At 40.3% G+C, this 20,811-nt stretch overlaps 1 protein-coding gene across 1 annotated transcript in view; it reads left to right on the top strand.

Moving 5' to 3' along the window:
• The first annotated feature begins 2,269 nt into the window (after window positions 1–2,269).
• The window catches only part of CHST9 (carbohydrate sulfotransferase 9), an 88,947-nt gene continuing 70,405 nt past the window's right edge, over window positions 2,270–20,811 (top strand). The window contains exons 1-5 of the mRNA XM_027731329.2: window positions 2,270–2,356; window positions 3,025–3,169; window positions 3,265–3,366; window positions 4,959–5,066; window positions 8,828–9,036. Coding sequence (XP_027587130.1) covers window positions 8,937–9,036 — 100 coding nt within the window. The 5' untranslated portion in view covers window positions 2,270–2,356; window positions 3,025–3,169; window positions 3,265–3,366; window positions 4,959–5,066; window positions 8,828–8,936. The remainder of the gene's footprint in view (window positions 2,357–3,024; window positions 3,170–3,264; window positions 3,367–4,958; window positions 5,067–8,827; window positions 9,037–20,811) is intronic.

Here is a 20,811-nt window from a genome sequence, read left to right as displayed (position 1 = left end):
GTTTCAGTTTCAATTCATGACTTGTTATCTTTCTTCTCTAACTGCGCTGACCACTTCTGTTCCTGCGAGAAGGCACCACCACCTGGCTGTTGTCTCACTGCTTTCAGATGATGGTGCTGCTACTTTAACTATTGAGCTGCTTGTCTACCAAAATTCACAGGAAACATGCAGAAACCTGCCAAGAATAGAGTTTCTGATGTAGGCGCTGGCTCTGCACCAGCCCTGCTGACACAGACAGACTGCCGTCACCCTTTTGTAATTTGTTTCTTTTTTGCTACATGTCAAGCTTCAGAAGGTGCTGGTTACATTTACGTAGTTGATGAGCTTCCTAATCCAGTGTCTAGTTTCACCTGAATATTGAATTTTTAATCTAGTAAAGATTCTTATATCCATAGCTGGAATATGCCCTCTGCACTGGAAGAGTCTGTGGTGGAACAAGTATTATACAAGCTTAACACACTGGTCTGATTTTCTGGGGTTTTTTTTGTTTTGTTTTGTTTTTAAATTGTAGAATAAGACTTGGCTTTATCCCAAAGCAATTAATTTATTCCTTTAAATGAAGAAAAATAAAAATCAAGACATCTAATCTTTTCAGTGTTATATATAACTTTAATTGGTTGATGGGTACAATCTGAACAGATCAATCTGAAGAAACATGTTCACAGAATGTACTTATTGAGTGAAATTAAATCTACAACACTCAGAAGGTTAATCTGTATATCATTAGAAGCTTCAGTGACCTTCATTACAATCTTCTGAGTGTATTACCTCAAGAAACTAAAGTTCAGTAAGAATGTTGTTTTTCTCTAAAATCTCATTGGCCATCAGGGACTAGTAGACCTGTAATTTAAATATGAGGTTGCATTTTTTTGTTAAGGCATATGGTTAACATAGTATCACATGCCTGCCAGGTTGTCTAAAAGGGGAAACATGCTCCTCAACTCTATAACGAACAGCAGCCATATTTTGCTTCACTCTCTCTTTTCTCCTCTTTTATTTCTAGTAGGGAGACAGTCAAGCTACAGGTTTGAGGGATAGTCTTTACTCATTAGAACTTTAAAATGGATCCATGGTTGGCTTTAAAGGAAAAATGTTTGCTCCCTGGGTCTACTCTGAGCTGGCAGCCTCTATAATCGACTGTGACTAGGGAGGCACTTAAGTGAGATAAAAGAGAAAATTAATAGCACCAGGGTGAGGTTGTATGTATTCACACAACCCAAACTAAGCAGGAGCAGGATGGCTTAGCACTTGGATTGGAAATCCAAGCAAACACTCCTGAGCACAGATTGTGGCTGCCTATGGCTGTTACAGATCCTGGAGCACTTTTCAATGAACATCTAAGCTCTGGAAGGGGTAATTACACTCTGCTTAAACCCTCCTGGAAATCTGAGCAGCACCCAGCTTTCTACTCTTTGCTCTGAAACATTTGTCTTCAGCTGGTGGACGACATTCAGCTTCACGCTGACGGTGATTGTGCTTCACTGGTTGGAGAAGTGATCCCCGTGTGCTGACTCTAACAGTGTGTGAGATGATTTGAGATTTGTTAGGGTAAAAGATGCTGTAAAAACATGAAGGTTACATTACAGTTACTCCAAAAAAAGGCCTTATGCCGTAAGTGAGCAATGGGGCAATGAATCAGGGTACATTTCAGAAGTGCATGCTGGGGTAATTCTAGGGACACAGCACTGCAGTGAAATGCCTAAACGAGAGATGGATAGAAGTGGTTTGAGCACAGCCCTGGAAAGTCAGAACTCTTCTGTGCTCACCCCCCCTTAACAACAGCCAGAGCTATTTCTTCAAGGGCTTCCTCGAGGAAATGTAAGAAAAGTGACGTTCCCGTTAAAGAGAGATTATGTCATTTATCTGTATGGCTGGTCTATTGTCACAATAAGCTGATAATTTTTGCAAGGCACACACGACGCTCTAATAAGTACTATTTAAATATTTCTCTCTGTCATCCCGTTTCCCATAGACGACAATAAAGTTTCTACACTACCTGTTTTAATAGCTAATTAAAGCTATGACTTGCCTTTACCTGGCAGCTTAGACATATTTATATGCTAACACAGGGAGAGTTACCCATGGATTTGTAACAGCACACAAAAACCTGCCAGCAAAGCTCTTCGGCTCCGGGCTCCGGATGACAAGGGAGGGAGCGCGGCTGCCCTCGCCATCACACGGGCTGTGCGGGGCGGGACTCACCTGCCCCCGCGGGGATCCGCCCGCCGGGCCTGGGGGGTCCCGTGCCGCCGGTGGCACCTTCCCAGCCCGCCCGGCCGCAAAGTTTGGCAAGGAAAGTTAGTGTGTAGGCGCCGCTGGGGAGGCGCTTCCCGGGAGCGGCGGGAGCAGCGGGCAGGTGAGGTGCCGCCGCGGGGCACTCACGGGGGACGAGCGGGACGGAGGGTAGGTGGGTGGGTGGGCTTGCTGCGGGATCACCTCCCCGGCCCCGCCAGCAGCCGCTCCCCCGCCGGCACCGCCCAGCCCCGGGGCGCCGGGAGTTTTGCCGGCGGGAACAGGAGCGGGAGGCGGCGGCGGCAGTGCGGCCGCCCCGGTGCGTTCAGTGCGGAGCGGTCTAGGGGGGCGGGCGAGCCTCGGCCGTGTCAGCCCCGACCCTCTGGCGCGGCCGTGGCGAGGGGCTGCAGCGCCGGGACCGGCCCCGAGGGGGCTGCGGCTCGTCCCCCGAAGTTGCGGAGGTCGCAGAGCCCCCGCTGCGGCTCCGCGCGGGGCTGCGCTCCGCGCACCCACCAACTTTTCTGCTGACTCCTCACGCCCCCGCGCCTCCCCGCTCCGTCACACGCCGGGAATTCGTGGCTCGTCTCCAAAATAAAAAATGGACTGGTGTTGCCTGTGCGTTTTATAGCAGTAGAGTGGATGATTGGGGCAGGCTGCGAGTCTTATTGGCATGCTGAGAACACCTGGGTTCACTGCAGTCCATAAACAAGACGAATCATTTCACCAGTTCAAAAAAAGGGAAGATCTTGCTTTGACACAGTCCTTCTCCTAATCTTCCCCATTCTAAAACAGGGGAAAAAACCCACCTCCAATCCTGCTAGAAGACTGAAAGCCATCAAGTTGCTGTCTCGTGAGCCCTGTTTCTCTTTTAACTTCCCAGAATCCAGGTGTCTTCCATGTGGGACTGCTCACTGACTTCCAGCAGTGCTTCAGACAGGTAAGAGCTAAGCATGTCAAACTTTGTCAGCTGAGGTCCCTCAGTCCTGACTGGGAATTGTTACTAAGAATAATAATGATTTTTCCTTTTCTAAGTGAGATGTCCGGCAGCTGTAGAGTGAAGCCCTTAGAACTGAATATTCTGGTGAAGTGGTGAAGCTCCAGATCCCGATGCTTTTGGTGTCCTCTCTGTTTTCTGTAAGTAACCAAAACTTTCCACGATGCTGGTGTGTTAACCTCCATACCCATGGATAGGACAACTTGGCATTTATCTGTTATTAACACAAGTATAACTTTTGTTTGTTTAGAACTGCAGCTTTAAATTAAACTACAAGTGTCTGAGGCAAGTTGCTGTGTGCATTATACTAATATGGTCTGAAGTTTAATAGGATTTATGGTCAAGGTGCAGAACCAGGTAAGTGGTGTGCATGTTCTTAGAAGCAATGCAGGTGCTAAAGATTGCTTTCAGTCACCTAGTACAATTCCTATGGAAAGTTTTAATGGCATGAGTAACAAATATATACCTCTACTAAAATGAGTCTTGTTTACATCCATTGCTTCATTAAAAGGAGTTTTTTTCTTTTAAAATATATGGAAAGGATAATGAGGAACTAGTGACGTTAATAGCTTAAAATGGTGAAATCAAATGCAAACCATATTTTCTTTGCCATGTTATTAATTTTGTACAATATGTTGTATGCTGTAAAGTGTATTAATAATAAAACTTAATTGCTATAACAACATTGAAGTCTGCTATGTAACGAGGGAGAGGGAAGTTGAAAAATGTTAAATATGTACAAGTTGGCTAGGTGGGAAGTTACTTTGGTGATGTTGATGTATGGAATTTCCTGACTACAGTTGAAATTTTAAATTTTGGAGCTCTATTTTTTTGAAGCGGCTTTATTGTTTCAGGATTATCAGTGGGTGAGTGAAAGATGCTCACTTTGATAAAAATAGCTCTCTCCTTTGAAAAGAAATCCCTACGTATTTCATGAAAAAAATATTTCATTATTTGTGTCTTATGGAACTCTCAACAAAATTCTCTTAACTTGATTTGCAATGTTTGTAGGGAGTAATCTTCTTTTATTGCCAGTGATAAAAGTTGTGCAGGCCAGATGGTGTCTTCAGTTACACTTTGACACAGCATTCTTGTAAGCAGCTCTTCAGGTGCAGAAGTGTTGAGGTGTCAGCAGGACTGATGTACCAGTGGGCCTGGATACTGGGTATCTCCCCACTACCCTGTCTGTATCTCCCCAGTAGATTCTTATAGACAGGAAGGGCTACATTATGTGAATTTTGTTTTGGTTTGGGGTGATTTTTGGTTGGGGTTTTTATGAGGGGGTTTGGTGAGGGTTTTTTTGTTTGATTGGTTGGTTGTGGTTTTTTAATTTTTACAAACTTTCTCGGCAACACTGAGTTGGATTATCTCGATCTGCCTACTCACTTATACCAAATTTCTGTAGGGCCTTTGACTTCACCCAACCATAATATTCAGTGTAACTTGCTGGAGATAGAAAATGGCAAATATTGTATGTGTATTTCTAGCAACCTTTGGAATAAACCAGAACAAAAAGCAGCACTGCCTGATATGAGGAACTGTGCAAGCATTGTTAAGAGCTGGAGCCGTGCCTTGTGCTAGTTGTTGCGAAGCCAGAAAGTTGAGATGTGGACAGTGGAAAGATGATCCTGAAGGATCACCTGTATGTGAAGTAGGACACAAGACAACAGATGAGAAGTGAGGGAGGAGGGGAAGCGTTGAAGTGAAAAGATATCCTTGCCTCCTTCCACAGACTGGGCTGAAAGTAGCCTGGGCCAGTGTCCAGCAGAACATTCCTCGGTACAAAACTTCTCTTGTGATAACTCCAGTGGAGGTATCAGAAAATGTAGTGCTTCTTGAGGTAAGGAAGGACGAAGGGAATAAAAAAAGAAAAAAAAATGTGCATGAGGTTACAGTAGCTTTCTGTGTCCTTTTTCTCATTTTTCTTTCATTAATTCAGTTGTGTCTAAGGAGATACTGAGTGGGTGGGAATTTGTGGTATCCCACAGTAATATGAATGCTTTGACCATTATAAAGAGTGTCTGGATTTTTTTCATCTGTATTCTGCTGGTTAACCATGCTTCTTGATTATTTTTTTTTTCAGGTGAAGGAAAAAAAGGTGAACAGGAATTTAAAAGGAAGATTTCTAAATAGGTTGAGGCAATCTAATGTTTTACTTTTATACGTCCTTGATTTTGGAACTAGATGATGGTGAGGGTCACAGTGGCAAGGAAATCTAAAGTTAGACAAACATCCTGTGACCAGATGCCATTGATTTTGTGTGGTCTAGAATAGGAAGAAGCCAGCAATGGTACCTGAGAGCTGGGGTGCCTCTCCTCAGCTGCAGGTATATTTGCTTGCCAGGAAGAAGAAGGTGGATGATGTTCTGAAATGAAGAATCATGCCAAAAGCAGGAGGCAGACTCTTCCCCCTTTTTGGGTGGCTGTGCTATTTCAATTGCTTGTGTTGGCCCTGTACAGGAATGTGCCTCTTTGAACCCATACACAATGGGAAAAATGCAAGGATTTTATATCAGTGGAATGTGCATTCTCAAAACCCTTAATATTTGACAGACGTTTAACAATTTGGCCTCAGAAGTGAATGACGATAGACTTGTTAAATTTCTACATTTTTGCTGCAAAGGAGTCTGTGTTTGTCTTCTAAGGCATGTAGTGCTATTTTCTGCCAGATTAACTGTTTGTCCATGGTGGATAAGATTAGTATGTAGTAATCTCTCTCCAATACTCAAAAGGTTGCATGGGTCACTATGACATTTTCTGTGAAAGCTTGAGTTGAAACAGTTGGGACATTGGGCTCCATACACCCAAAAGAGATGGGGGTGAGGTTGGGCAAAAGCAAGAATCTAGTTCAGCATAGACGAGAGGGTCACAGCATTAGTTTCCCTGTAGCAAGGGAGGGCCATGTTAGTTTCCCTGTAGCAAGAATCCCATCCAGCAGGATGGTCGAGATACCCCCCAGTGGAGCCATGTTGCCCATGATTGGTAGCAAAGCAGGATTCACAGCTTAAGTAGGGATGCTGAACCTCTGGATACGGCTGGTCCCTTTTGAAAATACCTAGGTTGAAAGTAATTGCTTGTTGGCTCTTTACAGCCTCAAGAAAGCATTTATCTTGATTAAAGAATATTTGCAGGTATTTCCTCTTTTCCAGGATGCCTGAGAGTGTTATCCATAAGCATTGCTTTTTAATACCAAAGGAGCAAATTTGTCAATGTTGTGCAGCCATTTTTCAAGTTCTGATAGAAGACTCATACACACAGACTTTTTTAAATGTCACTATAATTTTTTCATATGTGGGTTACAAATCACTGTGTTAAATAAATTAAACTACTTATTCAAGCTGAAAAGCCTTTAAAATCTTATAAGGTAGCAGAATAGCTTCAGAGTTTGGATGGCTTTGATGTATTTAGAGTCTGACCTGTGCTAAAATAGGTAGTCTTAATTAAAAGTAGTGTTACTCTTGTTTAAAACTAACCTTAAAACTAACCTTAAAACTTAGCCAACATATAAACAAAGAACACAGTTTCATATAAATTAAATTTAAATATATTAAACTAATTGCAAGCAGCATGTAAGTTCTTGATACATAGATAATTGTAGTGATGGTGAAGTGAATTGGCTTTAGGGTATGTTCAGTAGTTTAAAAAAAAAAATGCACCTGGAACTGCTGTTTCCTTTTAGGAACTTCTGTCCGCTCAAAACCAAAACTACCTAGTAGAAGAACATCTGTTTTCTTATTGTCAGGTTAAATTATTAGGAAGTACTCCTGATTTTACTGTGCATCTGCATCATCACCTTTCAGGTCTCGTAGATGGTGCTGGATGCAACTGTGATGGTGTCTGGGCAAGGTCAGCTGTGTATCCTGTGCTGTCATGTGTCATGGATGCATGCAGTAGCTGCTACTGCTAAAGGAAAAAACATCAGTGCTGTTCCTTGGGTAAATCCTTTGGGAGCTGTAATTTGATTAAACTAGTGTTTCCTGACTTCCTTGGTCAGTAAGGTCCCCACTCCTTTTCCTGGGGCAGTTTTTAGCTGGATGAGCTATCCATCCGTCTATTTAGCTGGATGAACGTTCAGAAGAGTGTTACTGAACAGGTGTGTAAGCCCTCATGGCAAGAGTGGCAAGAGCTGGGCAGTCAGGGGTCATGAGAGCAAGTGCAGCAGTGCCAGCCTACGTGTGTCAGAAATGTTTGTGGAGATGTGGTCTGAGATACTTTACTTTCAGCATCATCTATGTGGCCTGAAAAGCTCTTCTTGCCCCTCCTCAAGGACACTTTTCAGAAAGAAGGGCTGAAAATTTGGGAGTTTTGTGTGGTCGGAGATGGAAGAAAGTGACAAAACCACAAAAGCAGGCTTATTTGGAGCATGCCACTGTCATTGTGTCGGTCCAGATTGCTTACTTTTCTATTATGAGAGAAACTTGTGAATCCCAAACAACCTTTTTCAAAAGAAATTGATTCTTACTTTCCAATTTAAATACTTTATTTCAGAGATACTTATTCAGATCCTCACATCTTATTTATTTGCTGGTTTTAATCTTTTTTCCTAATGTAGATGTTGCCAATGTCCTGTTACGTGAACAACACAGCTTTTGTCTACAGCAAAACAGAAGAGTTTTGCAATTGTTGATTCTTTGACTAATGGTTCCTTAAGCATCGCTTAAGTAGTTCACCAGGCTCTTCTGTCAGATGTGCACTTACAAGGGTGTGCATTATATTGAATTTTAACACATTTGCTGTGAGGCCAGTTTCAACACCTGTTCTTCAACATCTAATAATGCGCTTTCAAAGTGAAGACGTTCTCATTCAGGTTAAGGAGTTGTCTTTTTAGTGATACATAGTGTCTTCTATGTTCTGATGTTATAAACTGAATTTTATGAACCCTTTGTGTCAGGTGCGGAGTATCAGGTAAATTATTTTTTCTGGGCCCACTGGTGTGCAAGAAAGTAATCTTTTTTATAAGTTTTTACATTTGAGCTCATTTTCCTTAAACTTAGTGGCAAGAATTGAGTTCCTGACAGGTCCTTCTCCATGTTGCAAAATAGCTGAGTAAAAAGATGATCCACTAATTCCTTTTCTGCTATGTTACTGATATATTCTCATGCTGACATTCTGTAACCCTGAAAAACTCACCTTAGATTCATATTTGATGGTAAACATCAGAGTATGACTCCTTGATGCATAGGCTGAACTGATGTTGAGGCACTGCAAGCGAAGTTGTTGTGTTGTGGGGGTTACTGCAGGCTCCTGAGAGGCTCCAGCTGCTTATTGTAGCTTCTCAGCTGTGAAGGTTGGCAGGCAGAGTGGTGTGCTGGTGGTGTACTGGTGTGACACTTGATGATCTCGTTTGGGTCATCACCTCCTTCTGTTACAGCAGCAGGTAATGTTTGGTGTTGTGGAGGTGAAATTGTCTTTTCAGGTACTTCAAGAAACACTTCTGCTTGGAATTCATACAGGGGTAGAAAATGCATTGAGGCTGTGAACAGAAATATAAGCTTTGAAAGTAGTGTCTTGTAAGAGTTCCAGCTTGTATATAGTATGCTGTTTACACAGTCTCTGGTGAAGAATAAAAACGGAAAACAACCTCCATCTCTTATTATTCCAGGTTGGTGTCTCTGGGGAAGATACTGAAGAAGATGCAGGCATACTGAAAACTTCAGAAAAGTGAGCCATGAGTCTTTTTGAAAGCTGAAAAGAGGACCCCTGATAGGGTCATGAACCTAAGACAAGTCTTTGTGTCTGTACTGCTGTTTGGAGTAGCTGGTCTACTCCTGTTCATGTATCTACAAGCTTGGATTGAAGAACAACATACAGGTACAGTAAGTTTTCTCTCTCTCTCTCTTTTTTTTTTTTTAATGTAATTGCATCCATTATGTTAAAAATGACTGTAAAATCTGTTGAATACATGTGAAGAGTTGGGGGTGGAGCCTCCAGCTTTGCTGTGGAATGACGTTGAAAATAGGCTTGTTTTGATTGCTACACTTCATTAAGAAATTTCAGTCACATAAAAAGTTGCCCCCAGCTACCTAATTGTATTGTATCAGCTTCATTTGCAAAAGCAAGTGTTGCAAAAGCATTCTGTGTATGTATGAAGACAAGCAAGTCCAGTTTAGAAATAATTCTGTAAGAAGATTTGCAGTGGGTTTTTTATATGTTCTGTGTGGCAAAGCAATTTTTGAAGAATTACTGCTACGTCTTGTAGACAAAAGTGATCTTCTAAGCACCAGCGCTCATGGAATCATTCTATCCTTTTCTTTTTTGTTGCTGTTTGTTTGAGACAGATACTGGATTTGCAAGACTTTTTATATATAGCATCAGAGTCATATTGCAACTTCGGGTAAATCTGTGTTAGCAGCGGCCGAGGATTGCACTGCTGAATCAAATTTCTGTTCCCCATTTCCAGTATTTTGGTTTGCACCAGAGGTTGATCTGAATTCTTTTATGGACAAAACTAAGCCAGGCTATTTAGCTCAACCCCTACTGGATGCTCAGTTCATGCGACTAGTCTACAGTTAATCTGAAGTAAGCCTCCCCTGAAATGTGTAAGGGGTGGCTGTCAGTAAGGCCTTTAGCACCCACTGTTTGGCTCTGCAGATCCATTTCTGTTGTGTCATATTACTTGACGGCATCTCCTTGATGTCAGTTATATACTTGTTTTGAGGGTTGGGGTTTTGTTTTGGGTTTTGTTTTAGTTTGGGGTTTGTTTGTTTTTTTTGTTTTTCTCCATCAGCAATACAGAATGTTTCCAGCTTGTTAAGTCTTGACTTTTAGGTCTCCTTGTCTCTATTGCTCACCTTCCATTTCCTTTGTAAAAGTCTTATAGTATGTTGATACCATTGTGAAGAAATATATCTGTAAAACCCCATTAGTCTTCTGGCTTTTTTGATCTGTGCTGTTATTCCATATGAGCTGCTAGGCTCTGGTATGTTTTAGAGAGCAGTGTTGAGGGGGGAACCTAGTGCATCATTCCTGCAATTGTTTGATAATGACCTTGAGGTTTTTTTCAACTAAGAGCAATAATCACAACATGAATTTTGGCTTGTTAATATTTCTGGGCTGTCCCGAGGTATTTACAAGCTCGTATTAAAAAAGCTGTTATAAGAGATACTACAGGCTCCCTTTGGAAAAGTTCCCTTGTAATCAGCTGTTGACACAAGGGTGCTGGCAGGAACTGAGTGTGCAGCGGGTGGGGGGGTCTTCCTTGAATATCTCTACTGTTTTCAGGAATGCTAAGGGCAGATATCCTTGCTTTCAAGGTAGTTCAGGAATGCAGATGATGACTGTAGATTATTGATTTATTTGCTTGCTGACATTCTTCACATTCCTTGCATCTTTTCTTGTGCTGTAATTAACCTTTCTTTCCTTGCAGTGCTCCATGTTGCTGTTTCTCACTGTGGTTTTTTCCACTCCTTTCTTTTGTCTGTATCTCTCTACCATTAAGAAGAAACAGGAAAAATATAATAAAGGGGGAATTAGAACATACTATATTCTTTTGGGCAACCAGGTGCTTTCTTTGGGGTTTTCTGTGATGTACTGCTATAATCTTCTCATGAGAGAGGCTTCTCCTTGCACACATAAGTCATTTCCATGTGGAAACATTTCCGTAATAAAATGAAAGCTATCAGAGAATAACAGAATGCTTAGTGAGCTTAAAGCATGCCTGCAGTTTTGAGTGCCCTTTTATCTCACTGGACTGCTGTTGTGACAGCACTTCAGCAAGATCCAAAAAAAAAAATTTTTGGCATTCTCTGCAGTAGCTAGGTCATATACGTTGGCAAGAGCATGGCAAAAACTCGTTCTTTGGTGTCTGCTCTTGCCTCTTCTTCTTCCAATTTAACATGTAGAGAGCCATTCTTTTTTATTTTAAACACCTGTATCTCCTCTAAACCTTCTGCAACTCAGTTCTCTAATGTTCCCCCCCGTATGCTGCTAAAGAGTTGATATGAAATAAAACTTCTCTGCAAAACTTCTCTGCATTTTCACAATATACATTAGTTTAGTTATGAACATTTTGGAACTTTTTCCCTCTTCTGCTGTGTTTTTGATATTGCCATGTGCTATGCACTGTGGCTTTTTTGAGGATGAGCTATATCTGGAGAATCCCAAATTGACAAGTATTTTTGCAAGGATTTTATGTGTTCCTTTAATCCTATCACTAGTTGCACAGCTGTAAGACAGCTAGTTTTAATCTGCAAGTGGCTGAACATGTGATTTGATGTTCTATTAGGAAATGGAAAAGTGCACCTCGTGCTTCTCAACTGCCGGGTTGTGAGCCTGTAGAGACAAGTGTTTGTTGCAGGCAGAACTATTTTTATCTTCCACAGTGCCCTGCTCAAGACCTGCAACATTCATGTTTGCATTTGTTTGCTGAAGGGATGGAAAGTTGGATGTTCTTGAGTTTAGGAAAGTAACTGTTCTGCACCTGTGAACTGCTGCTGCTTACCACCCTGTTCCTCTGAATATCTGACTTGGAGCCTTTATATACCACAATCTCTGGAAAAGATAGTAAATTTTACTCAGTTGTTGTTTGTACTGTTCATACTTATTTCTCAGTCTCTCCTAGCTGTGGTGTGAATTATTCCCAATCATATGTAGATTTTCTGGGGAACTGGAAAATTGTATGGTAATTTTCAATGTCCTTGTTAATGTTTATCCTACTATATTAAAGTTAGATAATTTGCTTTCACACTCACCATTCTTACTGCCAATTTTTCTCGCTAATCATAATTTTTCACACTGACCTAATGCCACTTTTTATTCATAGTTTGCTTTCTCTCTTTTGTATCTTTTCTCTCCACTTGCTCTTCACATCTTTGAGATCTCAACCATGATTTGATTTTCCTGTTTGTCTTATTTTGCTCTAGTCTGATCTTATCTAAGCGTGTTTTTTTCTGATTGACTTTTACAAACTTCTCTCATTACTCAAATGTATCCAGCCCAGGAACACTTTCCCTAATTTTTCATGCTGTCCGTCTGCTTCAGAGGCACCCACAGGCTCAGCAGCTGGATGCACCTCTCAGCACAGCCATGTCTTCTGCTCCCTCCCACTGTGCTTGGTCATTTCAGATTATTTCTAGTCATGTTCATCATCCCTATATCTTAAAAAAGGGAAAATCTTTCATTTAGAGATGTCTAAGAAACAGCTGCTAGCTACATGGTGGTCCTCTCTGATGGTTTTTCAGAGACATTAGCAGACAGAGAACAGGCATGTTTCTTGGTTTGGCTCTGTGCATGGAGTGTATAAAGACAGGATGATGTATCTTTACTTAGATATAGTAGAGCCCTTCTGTTAGGTGTCTTCAAATCACATCAGTGGAGTAATTGGGAACAGACTTATCAATAGTCCAACGTGAGCATCAACACATACAGACTTCATCTGGATGAAAATTTAATTGACAACATTGACAATGTAATATATATGGAGGACTTCATGTTCTCCATGTATAAATATATTCACTTATACATAAATTCACATATGTAAATGAAGCTTAATGTGAATCCAACTAGATGCTACAGATTTACTTGGCAGTTCTCCATATGGTCTTGCATTATTCAGTGCAAGCATCAAATATTGTGGCACTGATTAAAAAGCAATTACTATTTATTACATGTTTAGTAATTTCCAGCACCGTTAATCGTATGCAGGGGAAGCAAGCTTCTGGGTTTCCAGGGTCCATGTTGACTTCTATAACATCAATCACCTGAATTAGGGGATTGTGGGTTGCAAAAGATGCCTGTGTTTTAATCCTGAAATGTTAGAAATGTGAATTGGAGCTTTAAGTTAGGGATTCTAATTTTGTACTTCAAAACTCTTCCTTTTTGGGAAGACTACTGATGGATTTAGTGACTGATTAGTAAAAAATAATCCAAGAATATCTTTACGATTAGATCTGTATGCTGAGCTTGTTGTGTGGGGTTTTACTGCGTGTTGGGTTTTTTCATCCTCTTAAAGTTTGTGTAATTCCTTTTTGTGAAGTGTGCTTATTAAATTCATGATTATGGAGGGCTACTTTAGTGTTTCATGGGGTGCAGTATGACTACCAATTAATATGAAGAAGGCTGCGCTGCCCTCCCATAGATTTCTGGTTCCCAAGGGTGAGAAACTCTGACTCTTCTCTTTCTCAGCATCTTTGTATCTCACCTGAAGGATACTGAGAGTTTTCTGCTTGCTTTCTCCTCATTTTGCAAGATAGCAGTTTTGTAGTACCAGTGGGTGCCCAGACATCCTTCTGCAGTCCATGTACTTTCTTGCAATTTTGTGCATCTACCTCCTGAGGAGCTTCATCACACGGACCTTATATCCATTCCTCAGGCCCCAGGTTTTGTTTTTGTGAAGAATCAAAACTTTAAAAAAATCATATTTTAGGAAAAGTTTGAAATTCCATGAATTAACATGAGCTTTCACAACTTAGTCTGCTATTGTTGTAGCCATTCAGGCTGAAGTTGTGTCAGAGCAGGTTTAGGTTAGATATTACAAAAAGGTTCTTTGCCCAGGGGGTGGTTGGGCACTGGAACAGGCTCTCCAGGGAAGTGGTCACAGCACCAAGCCTGACAGAGTTCAAGAAGTGTTTGGACAGCGCTCTCAGGCACATTGTGTGACTCTTGGGGGTGGTCCCATGCAGAGCTAGGATTTGTACTTGATGATCCTTGTGGGTCCCTTCCAACTCAGCATATTCTGTGAGTCTGTACATATACTACGTACTACTCAGCATAAAAAAGTGGGCTTTTTCCCCCACTTTGCCAGATTTGGAACTCCAAGGGGATATTTTGGGTCCTTTAGTAACCTCGTGAGATATTTTGAGTCCATGGAGAGACTTTCTTCCTTGTCTTGACACTCTAAGTAGCAAATGGATGCATGCATACACGTGATAATATATATTCTTTGCTGTTTCTGCAGGTTGTTTTTTATTTAAACCTTGTCTAAGTGAAGAAACATCAATGTGGCTTAAAGGACAGTTCGTATGTAGTGGATTACAAAGGCAACTGTTCCAGGGAAGTCATAGTTTTCCTAGACCATCTTCAGAAAATACATTAAACTAATATATTTGTAGAAAACAGGTTTGTAAATAAAAGAGAAAAGGACACTGCTCAAAAACGGTTATTAATCATGAATAATTTAATTCTTCTAGTAACACTGAAATATTTGTTTTTAAAGTCTTGGGTAGTTTATGGAAGTCTTACTAACTCTGCTGGAGAACATCACTGGTATGGCAAACAAATCTTCCTGGTTTACAATGTCCAGCTACTAATGCAGCTGTTCTAATGAGGGTGGGTGTTTTTAGGTTTTACCCTTCTGGTCAGAATATGCTGTGTTCTCTGTATAAAGTGGTTTTGTTTCTTTGTTTGTTTGTTTGTTTGTTTTTAAGTCTGCCCCATTATTGGATTGCACCACAAAAGAAAGAGGATTCAATAGGATCAGTAACTACTGCTTGGTGAACAGTTATGGGGTTGTTGAAGTCCCAGAAATGCTACAAAATTTTATTAGGACAATTTCACCAAATAACATAGGTTACGTAGGGTTTCCTTTGTCCCTCAGCTTTCAGTGATTGCAAGCTGTAGGGAGAGAACAATTATCTTCGCGGGGAAAAAAAACCTAATAAGAAACAGGTGGAAATTGTTACTTTCTCAGACCATAATGATGTAAAAATACGAATAAAAGCTAACTATAGGAAAAGATGGTTTTCTGAGCTAGAGATTGTAGAGTCTGTCTTCAGCAGTTGCAAACCCTAGAAACTTTAAGAAGTTAAAATTTCATATTGCAGTATATAACACTTATTTATCTGTTTTTGAGGATGTTCTTCCCAGCTCTGGCTGTTTAGTAGCCCTCAGTCTTACATTTCATTCATTTTACTTTTATCATTCCTATAGCTAAGTCACATCTAATTTTAGAAATCCTTCTGTCTTGCAAGAAATTCCTGCCGTGCTCTTTTCTTGTTGGTGTTGTGGGAGAGTGTTTCAGAGTTGGTAGTATGTTTTAGTCCGGTGGTATTTAGCTTTCATGTTCTGGTGATACAAAAGAAACCAAACTGGGGTGACGTCTGGGGGCTCCTGTCAGCTATATATATTCAATAGCATATTTGAGTGGAAGCTGATGACATTTTGTGTATTATTGTATATAAGCTTTTGACAACCAACACAACTTTGTATCTAGACCACAGAGGTCTACTTCTAGAAGGGTGTAACACATAGCTTAATTATAGTGAGGACATCTGAATATACTCTTTCTTGCATATTTAAGACATACAGATAGTCTTACAAGGCAAGAAAGCTGGAGAAGTATTTGTCACCAGGCAAGTCAACATTTAGAAGTAACAGTAGAAAAAAATTGAGATCACAGAGTCATTTAGGTTGGAAAAGACCTTTAAGACCATCAAATTCAACCTTTGACCAATTACTACCTTGTCAACTAAACCATAAAACTAAGTGCTATGTCCAGTCATTCTTGAACACCTCCAGGGATGGTGACTCCACCACCTCCCTGAGCAGTCAGTTCCAGTGCTTAATGATCCTTTCTGTGAAGAACTTCCTTGTGATGTCTAGCCTGAAGCTCCTCTAGTGCAGCTTGAGGCTGTCTTCTCAGCTTGTTACTTGTTGCCTGGGAGAAGAGGCTGACCCCCTACCTGGCTAAAACCTTTCAGGTAGTTGCAGAGAGTGATGAGTTCTCCTCCGAGCCTCCTTTTCTTCAGGCTGAACAACCCCAGCTCCCTCAGCTGCTCCTCATGACTTACTCTCTAGAAATGATGATGAAAAGATGAAAGTTTCTCTGTTCCTGACTTGTTCTGTTTTTCCTAATTAGGCTGCACATTTTCAAAAGAACAAGTTGTTGCTGCTGGAGTACATTTAAGGGTGCTTACCTCTGTGTCTGATGTTAAACTGCTTTGATATGTAGCTTGATTACAAACAGTCCTGTTAGAACATGTGGTGTGGTCTCTGCAAAATTCCAAGGGAAACCTTTGATTTCTTACTGAAATTAAATTTAAAAGTCTGGTGTTTATTTTAAATGTGTGTATATACATATTTGTATGCATATATATTGAAGTATCCCCCTTATTTCCCTTCTTTTGTGGGAGTAGGGACTGCTGTAGGAGAAATATTTTAGATGGAAACCTATCTTCTTACTGCAGTCAGCTATGTGAATACTAGGGGATGAGTTTATATAGAAGAATTGTTTTGGTATTCAGACTCAAAAGCCATTGTTTCTGTCTTTTTCTTCCACTTTACTCATTTGGTGTTACTGTAAACAGGCTTTTGCTATAAATTCAGGATAATTCTGATCATCTTGCAACACATGTGAAACAAACATTTAAAGATCAGGAGGCTGACAGGTTTCAAGTAATGGGAGCCCTTCAGTATACAAGGGATTAATGTCTGACAGATGATGTGTATGATTTAGCTGGAAAATACGTGATGTATGTCATGGAGCAAAAGGTTCAAGGAAGAAGAGAAGTGCCTAGAACTTTTTTTTTTTTTTTTTAATGTGGAAAACCTGGTTTTGTTTACAGTTCTTTTTAGATTATTTTTTAAAGGTAATCACTATTTCACAGCAGCAAGGATACTGACTTGGCTTTCGAGTTTAGGTCCCTGTTTCTTCAGACAACTGCCTTACTTTTTGCATTATTTTTCTTGTATATTAAAGACATTTTCAAAGAGAAAGAATATTTCTCCATTTTACAATATTTCTGTAGACAGCATTTCATAACTGTCAGTTTGAAACTGGGAAGATTCATGACACATCAGCATATAGTGTTTTTCTTCCCAGTTCCTCCAACCTTGAGCCTTGTGGCTATATCTGTGGGAGTGAATGTTACTGTCTTCAGCCATAAAGGGGAGCTAGCTGCGTTCTATCAAATGTTATGTTTAAACAACAAAATCCAAAACAAATAAACAAACAACTCCCCAAAAACATCTCCCAAATTTTCTCAGTTCTATCCAAAATCAATGATCAAATCAGCTTAAAGACTCTCTGTAAAACAGTAAATATTCATTACTCAAGAAAACTGCAAAATATGCTGTATTTTAAGCATTGCCCTGTATATAGATGAAACTCTTCCAAGGCATGTATGAGCCTCACTTGATGTAAAGTGATGGGGAATCACACACATCCGTTTGCTTTGGATTTTGATTGGTTTGATCTTTATTTAGTGAAGATGTGCAGCAGCATCCTGTACTGCCTGGAAAGCTGTAGTTGGCGGCAAGTGCAACCTAGAAAATATTATTCCCTACAGTTCTTTGGGAACTCTCACTCCTTCCAGTCCCTCTCATATCCACCAAAAATGGTTGCTTCTGTACCACATTGAGAGCTTCCCCACAGTAGTGACATCCAAGACTATCATTGACCTCTATTAAACCTGTGTGATGCCTGCTAGCAAATACAATTTGTCCCTCACAGCTTTGTTGTTTCAAATGATTTTATTTATATTGACGATTCAGCTTTCTATCACACGATCCTGGCAGAAACACATAGTGAATAGCTTTAGCAAAATCAGGCTGAGTAGGCACAGTTTTTGTCTCTTATCCCCTGGCTTCCTGGGAGCCACATTGGACACAATCTATGAGGGACAGTGACATGAATTATCAAAATATTTGAGGAATGATAGACATCTTCATTTTTTGTTTTTGTGGGGTTTTTTTGAGAATGTTAATGATAATTCTTTTGTTTACAGTTCTGTAATATTCTAAGGAAAAAAAAAACAGGACTAGGTTAAAGTTAGCCCTTTCCAAAAGAGTGATGCTTTTTTTTTTTTTTTTTCCCCGGTTGTTTTTTTTCTTGTTTTCTTGTTTGTTTGGACTTCTGGGGGGAGAGGGGGTGGTTTTGGTTTTGGTTTTTGTTGGGGTTTGGGTTTTTTTGCTTAGAGATGCTGCAGCACAGAAGCTCCTGGAATGGCAGGGGTGGGATACAGTGTTGAGGCAGTGGTTGTAAGGAGTTCACTTCCCATGCACAAAACCCTCTATGAGCCAAGCAGACAATATGGAGGGGGGAAAACTCTTCAGAAAGTAAGTCATTTGCTTTGGAAAATTGAGTTTCTTGAGTAACAGAGATAGCAAGGCAAAACTTGTCTCCTAGCAAAGAATTTCATTGCTGCAGAACATAACAGATGATGGCCTAATAGCCACAAATTTTGACGTGCACCTCAGGGGATGTCTTCTGCGTGGCATGGACACTCAGTAACATCCAGAAAAGTAACTGAAGATCAGCAGCCTAAGGTTAAGAATAATCAGAACCAATATTAAAATTTCACTCTGGGCAAATGCTAGGTGAAAGAAGAGGTGTTGACTGATTTTATATTTAATGTGATTGGAATGGAGCAGGTCATTTCAGTACCAATTATAATCTAACAATAGAAAAACTTGCCCAGCTCTTTGTATGTGCGTAAGGGCATAGATAGCAGAAGAAGCTGTTAAAGGTTTGTAATACTTTCTGCCACAGATATTTTATAATCTAGGCTTAATACAAGTATGCACATGGGAACAGCTAAAGTGAACTTGAGGTTGTTTGGAGTTATGCAGCCAGGCCTTAGGTACGTGCGTATTGCCCCTCAGTAAATTATACGCAAGAGAAATGACGGTTTGGGGGTGTTTGGTTTTGATTATGATCAGCTAGGGAGATGTGGTGCATGAATTCTGTTCGCTGCAGCTGGAAGCATTCAGTTGCATTGAAGAGGAAAATATCAGTGCCTGATCCTTCACCATTCGTCCACAAAATAGCTCTGTTAAGGAAAGAAAATGTCTAACAGGAAATAATAAGTACAGTAAACATTGTGTACAAAGGCAGTTTTGATTATACTTTATATTCTTGCTTAAACTTTTTAAAAGAGCATACAGACCCAGGAAGAGGAGGAAACACAATTTTTCCTGAATTATTGCCAAAACCTCGTAGTTTTTCCTGAATTGTTGTCAAAACCTCATAGTTTTTCTGCTGTTCAGAGGTGTATGCCATGAGAGGTTACTCTGACTTTGCATAACCATACTGTGTTTTCAGAGAATGGTGAAGGAGGGAGATACCCACTTTGCTTGAAAAGTACCTTTGTGCTCTTGTGCAGTGGTTGATGGTTCCCAAACATGCACCTATGCAAGCCTTAATGTGAACAAGGGTCTTGCTTTCTTGAGTTAGGATGGGGGCTGTGGATCTCCAGTGAAGACACCCATTTGCTGTGATGTGAAAACAGTGTTTTTTCTACCTGGCTGGGAGTTACGGTGTGATTCCCACCATTCTTGTTTGCTGGAAAAGCTGTCTCTTGTGGCTGCTTTCAGCAGCATTTCGATGGGAATGAAAATACAGTGGCGTGTGTGCTCTGCCCCTCATGGGAGGGTCAGCTGCTCCACTGGATGGAGCACAACATCAGGGCCGTGCTCATGAGGGATACAAATAGTATAGTGCCAAAAAACTGTTACTGTTAGGGACTGGCAAGGGAAAGGCCACCAGCTTTGTCTTTTGCAGAGGGCTTTTGTGGCAGCAGCAAATTATGAAAAATTGTGGCTCTTTAGTTAATGGATGGCTGCTAGTCATGGAAGCTTTTGTTTTCTTCCACCAAATATCCTTGATATTTGAGCCCTCTTTCTTTTCAAATTTATTCTTCTTGACTTTGGCCTCACAATAGTGCAGCTGAAGGAGAAGCTTTAGTTAGCAAAAGCTTAATAAACCTGGTTAAATAAAATTTCACTTTTTGCTCCACTCATCTGTGCAAAATTATTTTTTTTTATTCTTGGAAGAACATTTAGTGGCCAAATAATGCAGTGGAATCTGTTGCAATAACGTTACTGCATTAAAAAAACACATACTACAGTATATTAAAGTATTACAGTACACTTTTCAAGTGAATCCTGGCAATACAAATTAAGAAAGTACATAAATGCATTAATTTTAGTTTTGATTTTATTTTTCTTTGTTTCTGGCTCTTTCTTGCTCTCCTCAAAGATTCATTATTGCAAGGCATCAAATGTACCTTGTCCGCTTCTGAGAACTAATAGACTACAATCTGTTGACACAGGTCATGATACTTGAATTTTGTGTAAAATGCAGCCTGTTACTTTAAACGTTATGCATATAATTTATTAAATGTCATTGCTTTAAGATGATTCTGTAATTGCGGTCAAGAATTATGGTACACTTTCCAGAACGTAGTTCTGTTCTTGATGTAGGGCCAAAGAATCAAGACTTTTCATGAACTTCAGCTTGATTTATAAGCTATTTAGAAACATTCAAGCTGAGTAGCTCTACGGAACAGTTATTAATAAAGGTGACAGATATTTGTTTTCCTTAGAAACTGCAATTTCCATGGGAATATAAGATTCTCAAGTTGTCTAACCTTTTCTGCCTACTAGCAGTCCTCAAAGAGGTCATTGAATATGTAAAATTCTGACACTGGGGAAGAAACAAATCTGCCATGTTCTGTGATGGGAGGGAAAGAAACAGGTCAGGGAGGTTGGTAGAGGGATGGGAATTTGCTTGGATGTGGTTTTATTCTTTTTACTCTTTTACTGTGGAGTTGCTGAATTATTAATGTAATGATAAAGTCGACTTGATATGAATAGACTCCTAACCACTAAAGAAATTACTTGTAGTTGCAGAATCATTAGAGTGATCGTGGG

This window comes from Pipra filicauda, unplaced genomic scaffold (assembly GCF_003945595.2).
Source record: "Pipra filicauda isolate LSUMZ 115617 unplaced genomic scaffold, ASM394559v2 scaffold320_size837821_pilon, whole genome shotgun sequence".
Classification (NCBI taxonomy): Eukaryota; Metazoa; Chordata; class Aves; order Passeriformes; family Pipridae; genus Pipra; species Pipra filicauda.
The sequence above is the reverse complement of the archived record's forward strand: the minus strand, read 5'-3'. Positions and strand labels throughout refer to the sequence as shown.